Source organism: Amphimedon queenslandica, unplaced genomic scaffold (assembly GCF_000090795.2).
Source record: "Amphimedon queenslandica unplaced genomic scaffold, v1.1 AMPQUscaffold_12267_Cont12434, whole genome shotgun sequence".
NCBI lineage: Eukaryota > Metazoa > Porifera > Demospongiae > Haplosclerida > Niphatidae > Amphimedon > Amphimedon queenslandica.
In genome coordinates, this window is record NW_003547495.1 from 1 (window position 1) to 17,685 (window position 17,685).

Here is a 17,685-nt window from a genome sequence, read left to right on the forward strand (position 1 = left end):
ATCTGCTAGTTACCTTGTTCACTACATAATTTACCTACTGATGTAACATTATTGATGGATATTTTACCGTATCATGCAGTTATGAGTGAAAGCAAAGAATTAGTCAATGTTGGTGATTTTGTGAAATTAAATTCTACTAATGTAAGTTACTTTATTTTTGTGCCTTTTTTATTTAATGGCTCTTTATAGGTTAAATTAGGTGTCTTACTTGCTTGTGGAAGATTGGTAGATTATGATGGAGAAAACAGTTCGGATATTTGCATAGTTAGAGCGCTAAAAACCCTATACAACAGTGATGGGAGTGTACGTTTAACTGAATTTGATTGTCCAGTTTTATTTTTGACGAATGATTTGTATGTTGTTTCTTCTAATTGTTTTATTTGTCCTGTTTCTGTAGCACACATTTGTTCTTCTTCATGCACTTTTTCAGTTGATTTTTTAACATATGTACATGATTTTTCTAATTGTTTGTTTTGCTATAACATTTTTTGTATTAATAATAATAATTTGAAATAAATTATTGTTAAAAATGAATTGTTAACAATGAATAATAATTAATCATAACAATTAACCGCAACAGGAAAAACGTCATAATGAAGATATCATGAATATCGTTATCATTAGCGGATCAGGCCTGGCACCAGCATAAATCGAGGCTGATTCATCGATATCGATCAGGATTACTGCCCAAATTCCTCGGTCCAGGATAGATTATCAGGCCTGATTCAGGCCTGTATCAGGACTGGTCCATGTTCAAACTCTTGGGCGTGTAGTATCTATGCTATAACACAGCTACCGGTGCCGGTAGTCTCGCGTAGCCAGCCCCTCCCTCCTCGCGGCGGGAGGGGCTGGCTACGCGAGACTAGGCTGGCTACGCGAGACTAACCTTGTTCCTGTTGCTCCTGAGACGAGCCAGGATAAGCAATCAGATAAAGAGACCGACAAGCCAGAGACGGGTTTTGGACCCTACAGGTACCAGAGAAGAAGTGAAATTCAAGAGGCAACTGAGGACATTGTACTGTCGCTTAGGCCTCTTCCAACTCCTAGTAAGTAGATTTATCTCTGGCACTAGTGCAATGCATGTTGCTATGCCCCAGGCTATGCCTAACTTAGTTATTGGAATTTGGCAGGATTTTATGATGAGGATCTTATTGATTCTATTCTTTAATAGGTTTGACTCTCAAAAATCTTATTCTAAGGGAAGAAGTTCCTCTCACAACTTGTCTTGTGGTAGCAGCAGGTCTTCCAAATTCAGGAAAGACAACTGCTCTGGAATCTACATTTAGGCAGAATATTTTTTTGAAAGAAGATGCTAAATATCCACTTGAACATTATCTCAATAGAAAGAAAAATGAGAAATGTCTCTCCGTTTATGAGTTGTGTATACTGGGGTGGTGCACCTTGTGATCAGTTTCAATGGTCCTTTGCTACCAATCGCTGTGGAGCTGTTTTTTCGATCCTTCATGTTCTCGCACGCAGGCATCTTATAGATGATCAACACATTGACATAAAGTCTTTGTTTGATGAGCACATTCATTGGTTGGTGGAGGCAATTACTTCTCAGATGAAGTCTATAGAGTCAGAAAAGCTACAATTAATTCAAGATGGCCTCTCGCTCATTAATGTATTGGATGTTGGTGTCAATAAAGCTATTTATGAATTCCTGCAGACAATGATGTCTTGTCGCAGACACATTCGTCTTGCTTTCTTTTCACTGGAAAGAGATGCACCCAATCTTGCTGAGAAACCTGATCTACCTTCTGATCGTTATGGGGAGAGGGGAGATGATGTAGTTATGATGAAGCAAGGATCACGACTTGGTTATCTTTTCCATTTTGCTACCTTAGGTTACGAAAAAGATCAACAGAATAACACTACTGTTATGATAGCTACATCAACTGAAACCACACCAAATCCCCTCCAGTTCCAAAAAGTAAAAAAGGAAATCGAGCAACATGCCGACAAACAAGGTGTTCTTCAATACCTTAAATCTTGGGAAATCATAAATACAAGTAATAAAGATCAAATGAAAGATGTTGGAATGAAAATTCAAGAACTTATAAGACGCAAGTATTACTCTAAAGTGAACATACCTCTTCGTTGGATAATTTTGCGAAGTCTCGTGACATCTCTGGAGAAGGGAAACTCAAAAGCAATTATTATGAAAAAATCATTCATCATAGAGCAAGCAGATTACTTTGAAATGGATCGTGCAGAAGTTGAAAGTTTTCTTGGCGTTTTCTCTGATTTTGGTAGCATCCTCTACATGCCTCAATTCAAGTCTCTCAGAAGTATTGTTATCGTTGATATATACGAATTTGCACAGTGCATAGACCGACTGTTTTATCCCAAACCTGAAGCACCTTATTCTCAGAATCTTCTGAAGTATGGTATTATATCACAAAACGATATAAAGAAAATTCTGCCATTAGAAATCACCGATGACTTTATAAACATTCTTAAAACATTTGCAATGGTTGCTGAAATCAAAAGCCCATCTCGTATTATTATTGAAGACCAAGTGCAATCCGAGGTAGAAACATTTTTTTATTTACCATCAGCACGAATCACCAAATATGACATGATCAGAAGAAATGATTACATCATTCTCCATATTGAAGGTGCTAGCTTTCCTTCTAGTTTGCAGGCTGGCATTAGTCATGAGATCATGAAGAATGAAAACACTTTTTTAGTTGCAACTGAAGATTGCAATACATCTCAATTCTTATTTGAATATGAGTGTAGTTCTTCCATTAAAATTCACATGATCTAAAGGGATAGAAAAACTCATTTAAGAATCAATAGTAATTCTGTTGATGTCTTACAATCTCCTGAAGCAATTGATGCCTGTAGCAAAGTCCTCACTGCTACATTTGAATGCCTGCAGTCGATAACACAAACACTGCGTGGTGTGAAATATTTCGTTGCTATTCCATGCAGCAAATCTAATAGTGAATATCATTATCTTTATCGATCACACAGGTCTAACCTTTGTGAAACTTGTATAAAATCCAAGGAAGAGTTTCGATTTTGTTGGAGCAATGCAGCAAAAAAGATAATTTTAAGTATCATAACGTATAATTTTTATATCATCTTTAGTGCCTACCTTTGAAATATGACATGTCTATCAATGAGCATCAGTAAAGCAATCAAGTAAAGGACATACAAATGTTTATTTTTCTGCTGATCATGTTTTAATATTTTTATGTACATGATATAACACTTATATTATTAGACTACAACATTTTGTCTAAATCTAGTAATAAACTCCACTATGTATATCATTGTTCTTTCATAGCTTTTACTCCAGCTCTTTCATTTTTTTATTTAAAACTGTCTTAACCTCCTTCAATGCCAGAATTTACATGCTTTTGTCTATCATTTCTATGTAAAGCAACAAACATGTGTCACTACATCACCTGTTCATCTTCACTTTCTTACAGCAGCCTTGACCTCGATCCTTCCCAATGTAATGAACTTTGTGTCATATCACAACCACAAGACGCACAAGGTTTACTGCCATTATAAACCTACAAATAAAAACAATAAATGAATTAAGAAATCATTTACAAGGAACTGACCAGGGGGTCATATAGTAGCATAAATGAATAACAGCTACCATTGTCGAACTGTGCTGCATGAGCAGTAAAATGTTGGGTGGGCCTGGATCAGGTGATAATTTTTAGGGCGTTGGCTCGTAGCTCGTAAAGATGGACAGAAATGTAGATGAAAAAGGTCAGTTCTTTGAAAATAAAGCAACTCTCTTTCATTTAATGCTTTGTTATTATTCTTTAGATCAGTATAAATTTAACTGGAGGGCTCGACACACAACTGCAGTAATAGGAGAGGTCCTGTACTGCTGGGGAGGGGACCAAGGATTAAATGAATCAGAATGCAATTGCAGCGGTGATTTTCCTAAAAAGAGAGAACATATTTCTGTTATTGATAAGTTTGACTTTTCATCTGGTGTTTGGTCCTCTCGACGTACTAGTGGTACTCCTCCATTGGGAATCAGAGGAGTCTCTTGTACCACCATTAATAATAATATTTATTATTTTGGTGGTTTTTGTGGCCATGGTAGCTGTTATCATAACAGTTTGAACTGTTTAGACACTTTAACTCTTCAATGGAAAGAATTACAACCAACTGGTGACAATTATGTGACTAAGAGAGGCTATGGTGGTATGATAGCAATGGGAAGTGAAGGCTGTGGACCTCAACAATTACTGGTTATTGGTGGACTTGCTCCAGTATCAAGTACTACACACTGTCATCCTCAATTTAAATACAGGAAGATACCTTATCGGCTCGATCGTCTTAGTACTAATGAACAGAATATCTACAACCTGTATAGCGGTAATTAACACTTTATAATCATTATGGTTAATTATTAGTTACCTATTATGTACTCTTGATTACCATAGGGCATCTTTTTTGAGGGATGTAAATTTTACGAATTTGCTTAAAAATCTATTTTTTGGATTTAATTTTTGTAAATTTATACCATCGCCATCTTTCACCTTAAAAATTTGATTTTAGCGGTAGTAATTTTTGTGAATCTTCAGAAAATCTCAAAATCTGCAAAATTTACAGCCCTTAAAAAAGGCACCCTACGGTACATCATAGTAAAAAAATTGCATCTATTATTACAACAACATGTACTGGTAATTATTTTTAGGACAATGGATTATTCCATATGTTATTGGACAGTGTTTTTTACCAACTAAAGAGTTAATAATTGAAAAGATCAGTCATAATAAAGGAATTATGTATGGAGGAGCAGTACATGATGGTGATATCAGTGTACCTACTAACAGCATCTACTTGTTTGAGTTTTCACATAATGATACTACAATAGTAAGTTGCAGTAGCATATTTTTAGCAAAACTATATTCACACTTCATTGTAATACTACATGCATATGAATACATTATCATGACGGTCATTATGTTTCTAGAACTGGAAGTGTCTTAACAAAGGATCAATACCTAATGATGGACTGTGGTCTAAGGAGAGATATACTCATGCCAGTACTATTATCAATGGTGCCTCTACCTCACCTATACTAGTAGTGATTGGAGGAACAGATAGTCATGATAAACCACTGAATGAATGCTTGTTATTAGATACAAACCAGTACAATTGGATTCAGGTGATAATCCACAATAGTGATTATTATTATTGTATGAATTGACTTAAGATTTTAGCTATAAGTTATATAGGGAGTGGCTGAATAAAATTATTTATACATTTTTTAAGTATAATATTTACATACATGCAATAGCCTACCTTGGTGTACAATGATGCATAATACATCATACATGCACCACCTTCACTTTTGAGCTTTGCCCTAATGCTCTAACACTGTGTATATTTGTATATTCAGTTATATCTTTTATTTTCTACAGTTTCCTCTACCTGATTCTGTTACTGGCAGATACTATCACACTGTATCATCTTTTGTTGTTGATCCTAATCATGTGTTCCTGATAGTATTGGGAGGTTATGCAAAGACAACGCAGATTGATGTAGGAGGAGGAGCAATAGATTGGATTAATACACCTGTTACTAATTCTCATATCACAATGGTAGTAGAACTAGGTAATATTATATTAGCTACATTTACTTTTTTATGAGAATCTTACAAGATAAACACTTCACATGCATGTACTTGTAATATTGCCCTGCCCCTCTGAAGGTAACACAGGGATGGAGCAAGACTTAATTCTATCATTTTTCAAAGTTTACATTCATACCAAAATTATTATTTTTTTGTCACTCAATCACTAATTTATTTTACTCTCAGTTTTTCACGATGGTCAATGGTCAGTGGAATCAGTCAGTAGTGGGATGTTTAGAATGAACAATCAATTACTTTGGGAAGAATTATTGAAGATTAAATCAGGTATAATTATTGTATTTGCATGATTATGTTACATTAGTAGACCCATACATTTTATGCCAATTTAAGGTTCTCAAAATAATGCATTGCTTTTCATGCACTAGTGTCACAGCTGAAAGTGCTGAATAAAAAATAAGAGTATGCATCAATGTGTCAGAATAGAAATTTTTTTAATCTGAAAAATTGATGCACGCTTCCATTTGCTTGTACAGCACTTCCGGTCATAATGGAAGTGTGCATGTCATATTGAGAACCCAGCTTTAATCACATGTTTTACCAATTTAAATCTCATATTAATATAATAATTACTTTTATTTTATAATTAAGAAAAGAGTTTGCTAGAAACACAACTACTAGAAACTAAGACTCTTCTTACTAAACGAAAGAGAGACCAAGAGGACTCACCACACTCAAGTAATAATTATGGATTATAAATAATTGATTTCTTGAGAATTTTCCTACAGATTATTCAAAGAAACTTAAAACTAATGAGCTAGAGGAATCAGTGGAGGAGGAACAAATAATGACTGATGGTTAGTGTATCATCAGTACATAATATTAGATGAGTCTATTAATGTAGAAGATAATGAGAAACTTAGAGCTACAGTTGCTTATAATGAAGTATATATAACTGAAATAGAAGAAGAGAAGAAACAAGTAGAGGAACACCTCCAGATTATAATTGGTAAGTTAGCCTGTAATGCACATAACATGTAGTGTATATTGAATACTGTATATCAGTTTATTTTTGTGGCATAAATTTTTCAGTCACGAATCTTGCATTGCAAAATTAATTTTTGCAGATACCGCATAATGCAAAAATTTTGGAGGGCTATAAATTTCACAGATTTTGCAATTTTTGAAGATTCGCAAGAATTACTTCCACAAAAAACAAATTATTACAATGCAAACTGGCAGAAAAATAGAAAAATAGATTTATAAAAATAGGTTTTTAGGAAAATGTGCAGAATGTACAGCCTTTGAAAATTTTACGCTATATAGTAGCACCATGTGCATGACAACAGAGATGCAGAATCTCACGATGGAACAGAAAGCCACGAAATTTATGAAAATATATCACCACAAAAATAAACCAGTGTATTTTTTTACACGGTATGTTTATTGTGTATTGTAGATGATTTAAAGTTCAAATTATCTGAGAAAGATGCACAAATATCCAAACTAATGAAGGAAAAATCAGAAAAGGAGGCACAAGCAGAAAAACACCTCAAAGAAAAGCAGAGTGAGTTAATTACTACTGAATTCACATGGCATACTGTACTGTAAATTTGTGATTGTGTGTTTTGATAGATAAATTGGATTTTCTGAGTGATGTCCAAGTAGCAGAGAAGAAGCTGTTCTTAATTCAAGGAGACAAACCTCAACTGATGAATTGGGAGAAATATGGTCTAAGGATTAGAGTACAAGAAGAAAGCCTATTGTCCTCTGAGACAGTAGAAGCAGCAGTGGTTGCTCTTGTAGGAGGACAGTTCGAGTTTCCTCCTAATACTGTCCTAGTGAGTGCTGTGTATGCAGTATCACTCTCAAAGCCTCTCCTCAAACGACTCAAGTTAGAGATACAGCACTGTGTTGATTTAACAGGACAACCAGATCTTGCACAATACTTAAAGTTTGCTATAGCTCCAGTCGACACACCCAGTCTTCCTTACCAGTTCTCAATAGTTGAGGGAGGAAAGTTTAGGTCTAATAGTGGGTATGGATCCATTCAACGTAAAGAATTCTCTTTTACTTGTATTCTGGGGGAAGACTCGACTAATGGAGGAGGTAATGGTGTCCCTATAGCACCATTTAATGGAGACACAGAGGAAGGAGAAGAGGAAGAGGAGGAACAGCAACAACAGCAAGGGGAGGAGGAGGAGGAAGAGATTCAGCAGGACTTGCAGCAAAAAAAGGATGAAGGTGGGAATGAGGACAAAGGAGATGATGATGATGATGATTCTTCTAGTGATTCCTCTGGTATCACTAATAAGAATAGCAGTATTCCAGAAGCTAGTGGAGCTGCTAAAAGTCAGTAATGTACCGGGCATTATATACATGTAGTTTAATATTCAATTTAACTGATAGAGCCTATTAATGAGAAGGAATTTAAGGACAATGAAGATAAAGAACAAAGTAGCAGTACAGAATTAATTCCTCATCGTAAAGATAGTATGTACATATATACACTCATGCACCTATGACTGTATTGTGTGTGTACTGATTACTAGAAGTACAGTCCACTGGTGTAAGGAAAGCTGTAACATATGCTGGTCTGGTTTATTATGAGGAGAAAGGTGTAGAGGATATGGTGACATTCACTGCAGCTAAGAATTTGGAAGTACTCATTCAAGTAAGAATGCATTTATATAGACGGACAATACCGTATAGCGCTTTAATTTTGTGGAGCTAAAATTTCGCGGATTGATAAAAATCAAATTTTCACGGAAATAATTTTTGCGGATTCGCAATGTTAGCGCCACCATAGATATACTGTATCTATGGTGCCACACCTTTAATGGCAATTGAAATTTTAGCAGATCTTTAATTTCATGGTTTCATGCTAACCGCAAAAATAGTGAAAGTTTAGCTCCTCAAAAATAAAGCGTTATACAGTATGTTTATTATTATTTGATAGTTTATTGAACAGAAACACTCTCAAGCTGAGATTGGACCAGATATTTCATTTTGTTTTAAGTTTCCTTATGATTACGTTGAATTAAACTTGACTGCAGAACAAGATGAACCATTCACTGGATGGATACTTAGACCTCACACTAAACCCACCAGAGTAAGCTGTATAATACTGTTTATAACACTAAGTCATATCATGTATACAGTTATATCAAGAGGCCATTGATAAATTTGGTGATAAAGAGCATTCTCGTCCTTCATGTTGTCTCATATCAGTTTATGGATCACCTGATGCTGTACCTTTTCTTAATTACTTCATACCACTGGAAGGTGTGGCTCATCCAGTTTCATTAAACATTCATAGAGCACGAAGAAATCTCACTGTTCCTGTTCCTCCTTCAACAAGTAATAGATACAAATTATTTATTTATTTAACTTATATTAATCAGATCCTACGACTTCCTCCTCCCCCAATGTAGTACATGAATCAACTCCATTATCTACTGGAGAAGCCAGTAAGTATTACTTTATGTGTATGCGTTACTTTATGATGTCTATTCTTTAGATGCTCCTAGCAGTAGTGGCAATGATGAAACTACAGTACCAACTAAAAGAAGCAGAGAAGGAGGTACATGTACATAACATGTTATGACTAGCTATTAATTGACTGTTGTTATCATAGGTTTTGATATTAAAACAGCTAAACAAAAGATCAAAGATGTTATGACTGAGAATCGCACTGATTTTGCTGCACTCCTCCAGTTTTCTCTGGTCCATGTTGCTAACAAATTGTCTGAGGTTCATATGATTCCTCCTGAGGTTCAACAGTCACCAACTTATGATGCCATATTTACCTGTTTTCTGTCTATGATGAGTTTATTGGACTCTAAGTCTGACCTAGAGAAACATTGTGTGAAGTATCTAGAGGCTCTGTCTAGTGTTGGGGGACCAATAGAATTTGCTGCTAATCTCTTGAGGGAAAAATGGACAACAGCTCTAGAGGGAGCACTTGAGTTTGAACAGTCTGTGAAAAGAGTTAGAACTAATGATAAATGATGTTGCACTTAAATGATTTTAATTTGTAGCTAATGTTATATTTTGTATTTTAAAATGCTCTATTTATGTAATGCTCCATTCTTCTGGTTCTTTTTCAAGTTGAAATTCAAAAAGGAAGTCCATTTGAATAAAGTGGGTGTGGCTCAAATTTTAATCAATAAAATGGAGAAAAAGTGCAACAAAACTGAGAACAAAACAGCATCTCCTGCCAAAGCCATAGAGCCTAAGGAACTAATACCCTGGACCCGCCATTGTGATTACTGAGGACAGGTAAATGTAGAATTAATTAAGGAGGATATACATTATTATAACTATAATTAATTAATGAGTGCATGTTCATTCAAAAGTTTATACTCCAATAAGATTCATTATAGAGGTGAACCTAATGGAGTTAAAGGGGCCAGGGTTGGTAAGTCTCTTTAGCCACTGGTAGCCAGACCAGCCTACAGTCATTGGGTGGTAGCTGGGGAATGGTCTGGCTAGTGAGCATGTCCAGAAATTGCAATGGGACTTCCGGTCGCGTTAATTTAATGATATTCATTGGAATTACCATAGCAACGGCAGTTCAGCAATGGTGGATTGATAGGAAGCTTCACTACAAAGCTTGCTAACGTCTTTCTGGTACATGGATGGGACTTCACTAGATACTTGGAGCTTCTTGAATGCTACTTAATGCAATTGGTTATGGTAGTTTTCTCATATTCTTTTGTTAAAGTGGCAAGCGTGGTGAAAGAACAGGCTCTTCTCAACAAATGGCCGTCTTACTTCAAAAAGGTCTAGAGACGCTATTTGCTTGTATATATAAGATGTTAAGCACTCTTTCTTTCACTTTATTATTCCTAAGAGAAGAGGAAAGCACTTGTGACTTGTTGACTCTTGCTGCTGCACCCGTCATCATTGAAATGGCTAAAATTACTTCACCTTCAGGAGACAAATGTTCCAAATAAAGTTTTGAATTTCTTTATCTTTTTTGCATCATTGGGTAGTAAGAATTTTGTACTTTCACAAAATAAGTGAGCAAATTGTCAAAAATTGTTTGAAATTTAGATATAACCATTCAAAAAGTAAAAAAATTATCATACATAAAGGAATGACAAGATGGCGGCACTGACTGCCTCATCTTCAATTGGTAAATGTTCCACACAAAGTTACTCCAAATGCTGTAATATTTAGCAGGAACACAGGTAGATGGATGAAGAACAGCTACTGAAGTGCGCAAATTGATGATTCTTATTGTAAAGAAAGATATAGCCTAGTAAATGGAAATCTCCATTCCTGCCCTGTATAAAGTCAATCAGTGGTATACGGAGATAATTGCTCAGTATACTGCTCCGTGTCCACTCATTTCTGGACATGGACTAGGCCAGGGGGACATGGAGCCTAAGGAACTAATGAGTCTAATACCCTGAATCAGCATTGGGATGACTGGGGTCAGGTAAATGTAGAGTTATGTAAGGAGGATATACATTATTATAACTAATTGAATTATTGTGCATGTCATGTGTATACATGTCTGTTCTTATGTTGCGTAGAAGTTTGAACCATTTTTGATCAATTTTGGATTTTTTTACAAATTTTTAAATCAGGCCAAAGTCTCTGTACTTTAGTACATGGTCCTGGGCCAAATTTTACCAAAATTGAAAAGTAGAGATTTCTCCATTTTTATAATTTTTCCTGATACATGTACATGTTCTTATGTTGCATAGAAAGTTTGAACCAGTTCCGATCAAATTTGGATTTTTTAGGAATTTTTAAAGTTGCTCAAAAATATTGGCCAAAGTCCCTGTACTATAGTACAGTGACTTTGGCCAAGAATTCTCCGTTTTTATAATTTTTTCTGATGCACATACATGTATTTATGTTGCGTATGAAGTTTGAGCTAGTTCCGATCAAATTAGGATTTTATACAAATTTTTGAATCAGGTCAATCAGGCAAAGTCTCTATACTTTAGTACATGGTCCTGGGCCAAAATTCACCAAAATTGAAAAATAGAGATTTCTCCATTTTTATAATTTTTTTCTAACACCTGTTCTTATGTTGCATAGAAAGTTTGAGCTGCTTCCAATGAATTTAAATTTTTAAAGTAGCTTCAAAATCTGGCCAAAGTCCTGTATATGTAGTATACAGGGACTTTGGCCAAGTTTTGTCAAAAATTACAAATACCAATCATTACCAAATTTTATGTACCTACTTTTGAGATTACAAATTACGTTAAGATTGTCACCCACTTTGAGGTGAATTGTTCCTACATGTATAATATTTCCTATTGTTATTTCTAGATTCATTTTTTATCCTTCGAGTGTCGTTTTGAGACTTAAACATCAACCACTTGATGGTAAGAGAGAGAGAGAGGAAGAATGTACGGTACATAGCGTAATATTTTTGATAACTGTTAATTTTTCCCCATTTACGTAAAAATCTATATTTCATGAATTTAAATTCATGAAATTATACCATCTTCCATCTTGCACTAGAATAAATTAAATTAATTTTTGCGTATCTTCAAAGAATCGCAAAAATTTATAGCTCTTAAAAAATTTTCACTATACAGTGCATGTGTGTTACAATGTATGCAATAATTATTACATTTATGAACCTATAGGTCAATTGTTTGTTAATAGCTTCATTTCAAAGATTCATTAGCTTCAATTTGGAGCTATACAGTAATACTAACAGTAAATGACATGACTGTGTATACATGTACATATGTACCTACTGTATACATGTATATATTTGTCTTTTTGTTCCTGTTAGTCACAGAGGGACAGTTCTGATGATGAAGATGAGGTTGTTAAAGAATTAATGAAAGCACAAAATGAACTGAAAGTTGTTGTAAGTTTGTGATGAAATTATCTTCCATTTCTTCTCTACCTTATATCATATACTATGTACTTTAATTGTGTGTGTATCTTCTTTAATCTTGTTCTATAGCATGAATACAATCAGCAGCAGAAGAGGATGCTTCATTCATTAGCTAAGTCTGAGATAAGACGTCAGGAGATTAGGAAGCAGCTCCAAGAAACTGACCAGGAGGTCATGGAATGGCTAAGAGTGTTCTCAGTAAGTATATGATATCATGATTTGTTACTAAAGGAATTCCTTCAGGAAAAGTTTGAGTTTGATACATGTGCATTGTATCTTAATTAGAATACAATAGACATCATATAGTTAGCATATTTATTGTATATAATATTAAAGTTTTTTTAATAATCATAATTATTATACCTGATTGTATTGTTGTAGAGTTATAGCCAGAGGAAGAAGAAGGAGCCAATCAAGCAGAAGGAAAGAGAGAGTGCTCAGAGGTGTCTTGATAAAAGACAAAGACTATCCCAACACTTGCTAGTTTGATTTTATGTTTATATAGTTTTATGAAGACAATAATACTTCAATGTCATTTAACTATTTATAGATCAAGTTACTAAAGTAGCATAAGTAGATCAATATGTAAGCTATGCTGTGTGTAGCTATGCTGTATATGCTATGCTATATGTAAGCTAAGCTAAGCTATGCTGTATCAGCTGATTATCTACTCTTGCTGATACTAACTACTAAGTGCCTTGTGGGTGGGGCTTGAACACGTGATGCGGTCATAGATTATTATTAGAGTAGTTCTCTATTGTCTGTTGTTTGCCCAAATCAATTTTACACCTTAATAAGATGGACAGAAATTTAGATGGGAAAGGTTAGTTTTTCCCCTCTCTTTTAAATGTATATTATTATTATTCTACAGTTCAATATCAACTGAGACATAAATATTATCATACAACTGCAGTAGTAGGAGACGTCCTGTACTGCTGGGGAGGGAACCAGGAAGGATTAGATAAGTCACACGATTCTCCTACCAAGAGAGAGTGTACTTCTGTTATTGATGCGTTTAACTTATTATCTGGTGCTTGGTCCTCTCAACCTACTAGTGGTACTCCTCCATTGGGAATCATAGGAGTCTCCTGTACCCCCATTAGTAATAATATTTATTATTTTGGTGGTTGGTGTGGCCATGATGGTTGCTTCCATAACAGTTTGAACTGTTTAGACACTTGCACTCTTCAATGGAAAGAATTACAACCAACTGGTGACAATTCTGTGACTAAGAGAGCCTATGGTGGTATGATAGCAATTGGAACTGGATCTGGAAGTGAAGGTGAACCTCAACAATTACTGGTTATTGGTGGACAAGGTACTGCTACACAGCATCATCCTCAATTTAAATATGATTATGGAGCTGCTATAACTAATGAACAGAGTATCTACAACCTATTCAGTGGTAAGTAAGTCATGGCTTGTCAATAAATATCATTAACGTACTGTACCAAAAGCTAGTTTTCCTGCTCTGATTAAGGGCAAGCTTATTGCCAGCATATAGACCCCTTTAGGCGAGAATTAGTTTGTGATACCGTATATACAAAGAAATAATATTGAACGGATTTTTGTCCGCCATGTTTTACGTCAAAGTTATGCAGAGTTTCAATGGCTGATGTGCAAAGTAGAGCTGTTTTGCCAATAAAACTTTTGTTGTGCTGAACTCAGGACTACGAGAGGCTTCATATCAACTGTTTTTTACTATAGCAAGATATTTTGAAGACTTAAGAAGTCTGGGAGAGCCAGAACGATCAGTTCTTGACTCACTGTCACAGCCCAAAGAGGAAAGCAGGCTCATACAACAAGAGTATTGCACTATACTTCCTAGGTTGGCTCTCTTGGCATCTTTCTTGACTCTAGAATAGTTTTTAGCTTCAAAATGTAGTGACCAAGATCTCCAGGACACAGAAAGCACTTGCTGCTTGACGTAAAACATGGCGGCCAATTATTGTATGTGGGCGTATACCGTAAATGAGATATAATGATATTCATTGCAAAATTAATGATATTCACAAGCTGCTACTTCTCGCCGAAAGGGGTCTATAATTCTACTTGTAAATTCAACTTTGTACATCTATCCCCACAGCATGGCTGCTTGTTAATCATATTCATTACTGAAATATCAGCATGCCAACTACTTTTCTAGACAATGCTTTGCTTGCTCAGGCTTGTCCTTTATTTTACATTTGTCTAGTTAACAATTCCATGTATTCAACATGCAGATACACGTCAGGTAATTGCATGTATTTCTAGGTCAATGGATTGTGCCATTTGTCAGTGGTCAGTGTTTTCCACCAGCTGAGGAATTTATAATTCAAAAGATCAGCTATAATAAAGGAATTATGCATGGGGGACTAGTGAATGATGGCAGTTATTGTAGTACTGACAGTATCTACTTGTTTCAATTATCACATAATACAATAGTAAGTTATACACAAGGAAATTTTGTAGCCACAGTACTATGATAAAACCATGGATGCATTAACAGCTCAATTAAGTTATCATATGAATATAATTATTTCTAGAACTGGGAGTGTCTTAAACCAGGATCAGTACCTAATGATGGACTGTGGCCTGATGCAAGAAATCGTCATGCCAGTACTATTATCAATGGTGTATCTACCTCGCCTACACTAGTAATGATTGGTGGAGTGGATAGTGACGAGCAACTAGTGAATGAATGTTGGTTATTAGAAACAAAGCAGTACAGTTGGATAAAGGTATTAATGTTTATAGTGTGTTATTGTGAATGTGAATTGTCAATGACTGGAGATTAATTTTTAGAAGAAGCAGATATATATGTAAAATCAGTGGCAGATCTAAGGGGGGGGGGGGAGGCAATTCCCCCAAAAATTTTTCTGGAGTAATGTAAACTTAGTTTCACCTATATTAACTGAGAAGCATGACTATATAAACAATTTTTAAACCACAAAGGAGCTCATTTTAGTGGGCCATGGGCACCAAGTAGGCTTAAGCCCTCCATACACCAGGCAACATGTTGCTAGCAACATTTGTGGTAATTTGATCTTGTGAACTTTTCTTGTAAACTTTTTCACAATGTCATTATGGAGGTACTCTACAGCTATTTGGCACAAGAAGTAGTATATAGCTGTTACCGTATAGCACATATATTTTGTGAATAATAAATTTTGTGACGCGAATTGACAAAATTCGTGAAAATTTTTATTCGCAAAAAATTTACTATCAATTAAATAGGTGGTGCCTTGTGGACTAGAAGCTGCACCTTTAATTTAGGTGCACAATCAGTATTTTAAGTATTTCAAAAATTCTGATCCTGCTCCTACTAGTCAGACCACTTCACCTCTACCTGATCCTGATGAGAATCTTTTATCAGAAGTATCTTTGCATTGCAACGTGCCTCATCCACTATGATTACATTAATTTTATTATTTAAAATGATCATTTTGCGAAATTTTTTATCGGCGAATGTTTAGAAGGAACAATTTCGCAAATTTTTACACGGTAATTTTGGAGGAGGGAAATTTTGGCAAATTTGGCATCTTTTTGATAGCCGTTTGCCAAATTAAAACCCACCATTTTATACCATTATGTGCATGCTCAATTGCATTTGGCCACAAAATTTGCCAAATTAAAAACCTGCTAATGATCAAAAATTTATCAATTTACCAAAATTTCCCTCCCTCCAAAATTACCAGCTACATGGTACCTCCACAATGGTGGCTGCAATAAATTATTTTTCTATTTATGGTATTACATGTATATTGAATGTTATTATAAGTTGGGAGTCTCATTCACACAAAACAGATAAAATACTGATGCCCAACATTCTTTTACCAATGTAATGTTTTTTTTTATTTTCTACAGATTCCTCTACCTGATCCTGTTACTGGTAGATTTCATCATACTGTATCATCTTTTGTTGTTAATCCTAATCATGTGTTCCTGATAATAGTGGGAGGTGTTTTAGTGGATATAGGACATAACGTTTTTGGTGCACCTCTCAATGACTCTGATATTACAATAGTAGTAGACCTAAGTATGATTATTATTTATTTATTTGTAACAGAAAGTTTTGTATACGTACATGTGGCTAATCCACACCCAAACTTGGTGAAAGTGATGCAGAAAATTAAATATTATATGTATTAATTATACAGCTATTAAAATAATAGAAAATCATAAGTAGAATAATGATAAATTAATTTCCTCAAATTCAAAGTATTATTTTGTCATTTTTTGTCCTTTATCTCCCTCACTCACAATCACTAACTTTTTCCTTTTCTCCCTCAGTTTTTAATGATGGTCAATGGTCAGTGGGTCCAGTATTAGATTCACATAATATTCCTTTGTTTTATGAACAAATACTAAAAGAAAGAAGAAAGGAATTGATTGGAATGAATGAATGCATGACAGATAAAGAGAAGGAGCTTCAAGTTATCAATGAGTCATTACGTCATGATCTACAAGTGTCTAGAATTAACAACCAGTCACTTCAGGAAGCACTACTAGCACTGGAATCAGGTATACAAGTACTGTATTACAATTACTGTATACAATATTTTGATGCTGTGTAAACATTGCTTTGTTTTAATTATATCATTATTGTATGATTTGTTTGCTGTTAATTACTTATATCTTTTATTATTGAGTATTACTCATTTATTAGGCACATTTAATGCTCATTTTTGTTAGTTCCAACATTTAAGCACCACATCATGTATTAGTGCACTTTCATTACTTTTTTATTTTTTACTCTACTATTTTAAATGAAGAGAAGAGTGTGCTGGAAACACAACTACTAGAAACTAAGACTCTTCTTACTAAACAAAAGAGAGATCAAGAGGACTCACCACACTCAGGTAATAATTATATAGAAAGTAATGCCATATGTATGTAAATCTGTAGCTGGTAATTTTGAGGGGTAAATTACTCATTTTGGTAACTGGTGTGCTAATGGCCATATGCCATTGTGCATACACAATTACACATAATGTTAGGTTTTGTTTTGGTAAATGGCTATTAAAATTCCAAACATATTTACTAAAATTTTATTATGAGCTAAATAGTACATTGATTTTAATGTCAATAAATAGTTTTTCTGTTAAAAGTAAAGATTTAATTTCTGCAGATAATGCTAAGAAGCTTAAAACTGATGAATCAGTGGAGGAGAAACAAACAATGACTGATGGTTAGTGTACATGTATCATCAGTTTATAATATTAAATAAGAGATATACATGTAGATGGTTATG

The 17,685-nt window shown here is 34.7% G+C and overlaps 4 protein-coding genes and 1 long non-coding RNA gene across 10 annotated transcripts; all 5 read left to right on the forward strand.

The window, feature by feature from the left end:
• The first annotated feature begins 6 nt into the window (after positions 1-6).
• Positions 7-240, forward strand: LOC109588141 (uncharacterized). Its single transcript, XR_002187979.1, has 2 exons — positions 7-141; positions 190-240. It is a non-coding gene; the product is annotated as an uncharacterized LOC109588141 (long non-coding RNA).
• Positions 241-883: 643 nt separating this feature from the next.
• Positions 884-3,403, forward strand: LOC109588142 (uncharacterized). Its single transcript, XM_020004322.1, has 2 exons — positions 884-1,046; positions 1,172-3,403. Exon 2 carries the CDS (start codon positions 1,310-1,312, stop codon positions 2,771-2,773), a length of 1,464 nt encoding a protein of 487 aa, XP_019859881.1. The 5' UTR covers positions 884-1,046; positions 1,172-1,309; the 3' UTR covers positions 2,774-3,403.
• A 300-nt stretch (positions 3,404-3,703) lies between these two features.
• LOC109588143 (uncharacterized) lies at positions 3,704-9,702 on the forward strand. Its single transcript, XM_020004323.1, has 18 exons — positions 3,704-3,735; positions 3,796-4,356; positions 4,679-4,857; positions 4,958-5,152; positions 5,409-5,601; positions 5,807-5,905; positions 6,230-6,316; positions 6,367-6,435; positions 6,483-6,587; positions 7,038-7,145; positions 7,214-7,930; positions 7,988-8,071; positions 8,131-8,252; positions 8,538-8,690; positions 8,740-8,938; positions 8,983-9,048; positions 9,099-9,161; positions 9,216-9,702. The coding sequence occupies exons 1-18, from the start codon at positions 3,711-3,713 to the stop codon at positions 9,587-9,589; spliced, it is 3,399 nt and encodes a 1,132-aa protein (XP_019859882.1). The 5' UTR covers positions 3,704-3,710; the 3' UTR covers positions 9,590-9,702.
• Positions 9,703-9,776: 74 nt separating this feature from the next.
• LOC109588145 (transcriptional adapter 3-like) lies at positions 9,777-12,992 on the forward strand. Of its 6 annotated transcripts, none has more exons than XM_020004325.1 (5): positions 9,777-9,859; positions 11,870-11,925; positions 12,345-12,422; positions 12,522-12,650; positions 12,834-12,992. In XM_020004325.1, the coding sequence occupies exons 2-5, from the start codon at positions 11,923-11,925 to the stop codon at positions 12,939-12,941; spliced, it is 318 nt and encodes a 105-aa protein (XP_019859884.1). In that variant the 5' UTR covers positions 9,777-9,859; positions 11,870-11,922; the 3' UTR covers positions 12,942-12,992. The 6 variants fall into 6 exon arrangements, with proteins under 6 accessions (XP_019859884.1, XP_019859886.1, XP_019859887.1 ...); XM_020004327.1 differs by having other exon boundaries at positions 12,345-12,419; XM_020004328.1 differs by having other exon boundaries at positions 12,351-12,422.
• A 229-nt stretch (positions 12,993-13,221) lies between these two features.
• Positions 13,222-15,463, forward strand: LOC109588144 (rab9 effector protein with kelch motifs-like). The gene is made up of 4 exons (XM_020004324.1): positions 13,222-13,275; positions 13,324-13,857; positions 14,706-14,875; positions 14,978-15,463. Exons 1-4 carry the CDS (start codon positions 13,251-13,253, stop codon positions 15,227-15,229), a joined length of 981 nt encoding a protein of 326 aa, XP_019859883.1. The 5' UTR covers positions 13,222-13,250; the 3' UTR covers positions 15,230-15,463.
• The last annotated feature ends 2,222 nt before the right edge of the window (positions 15,464-17,685 follow it).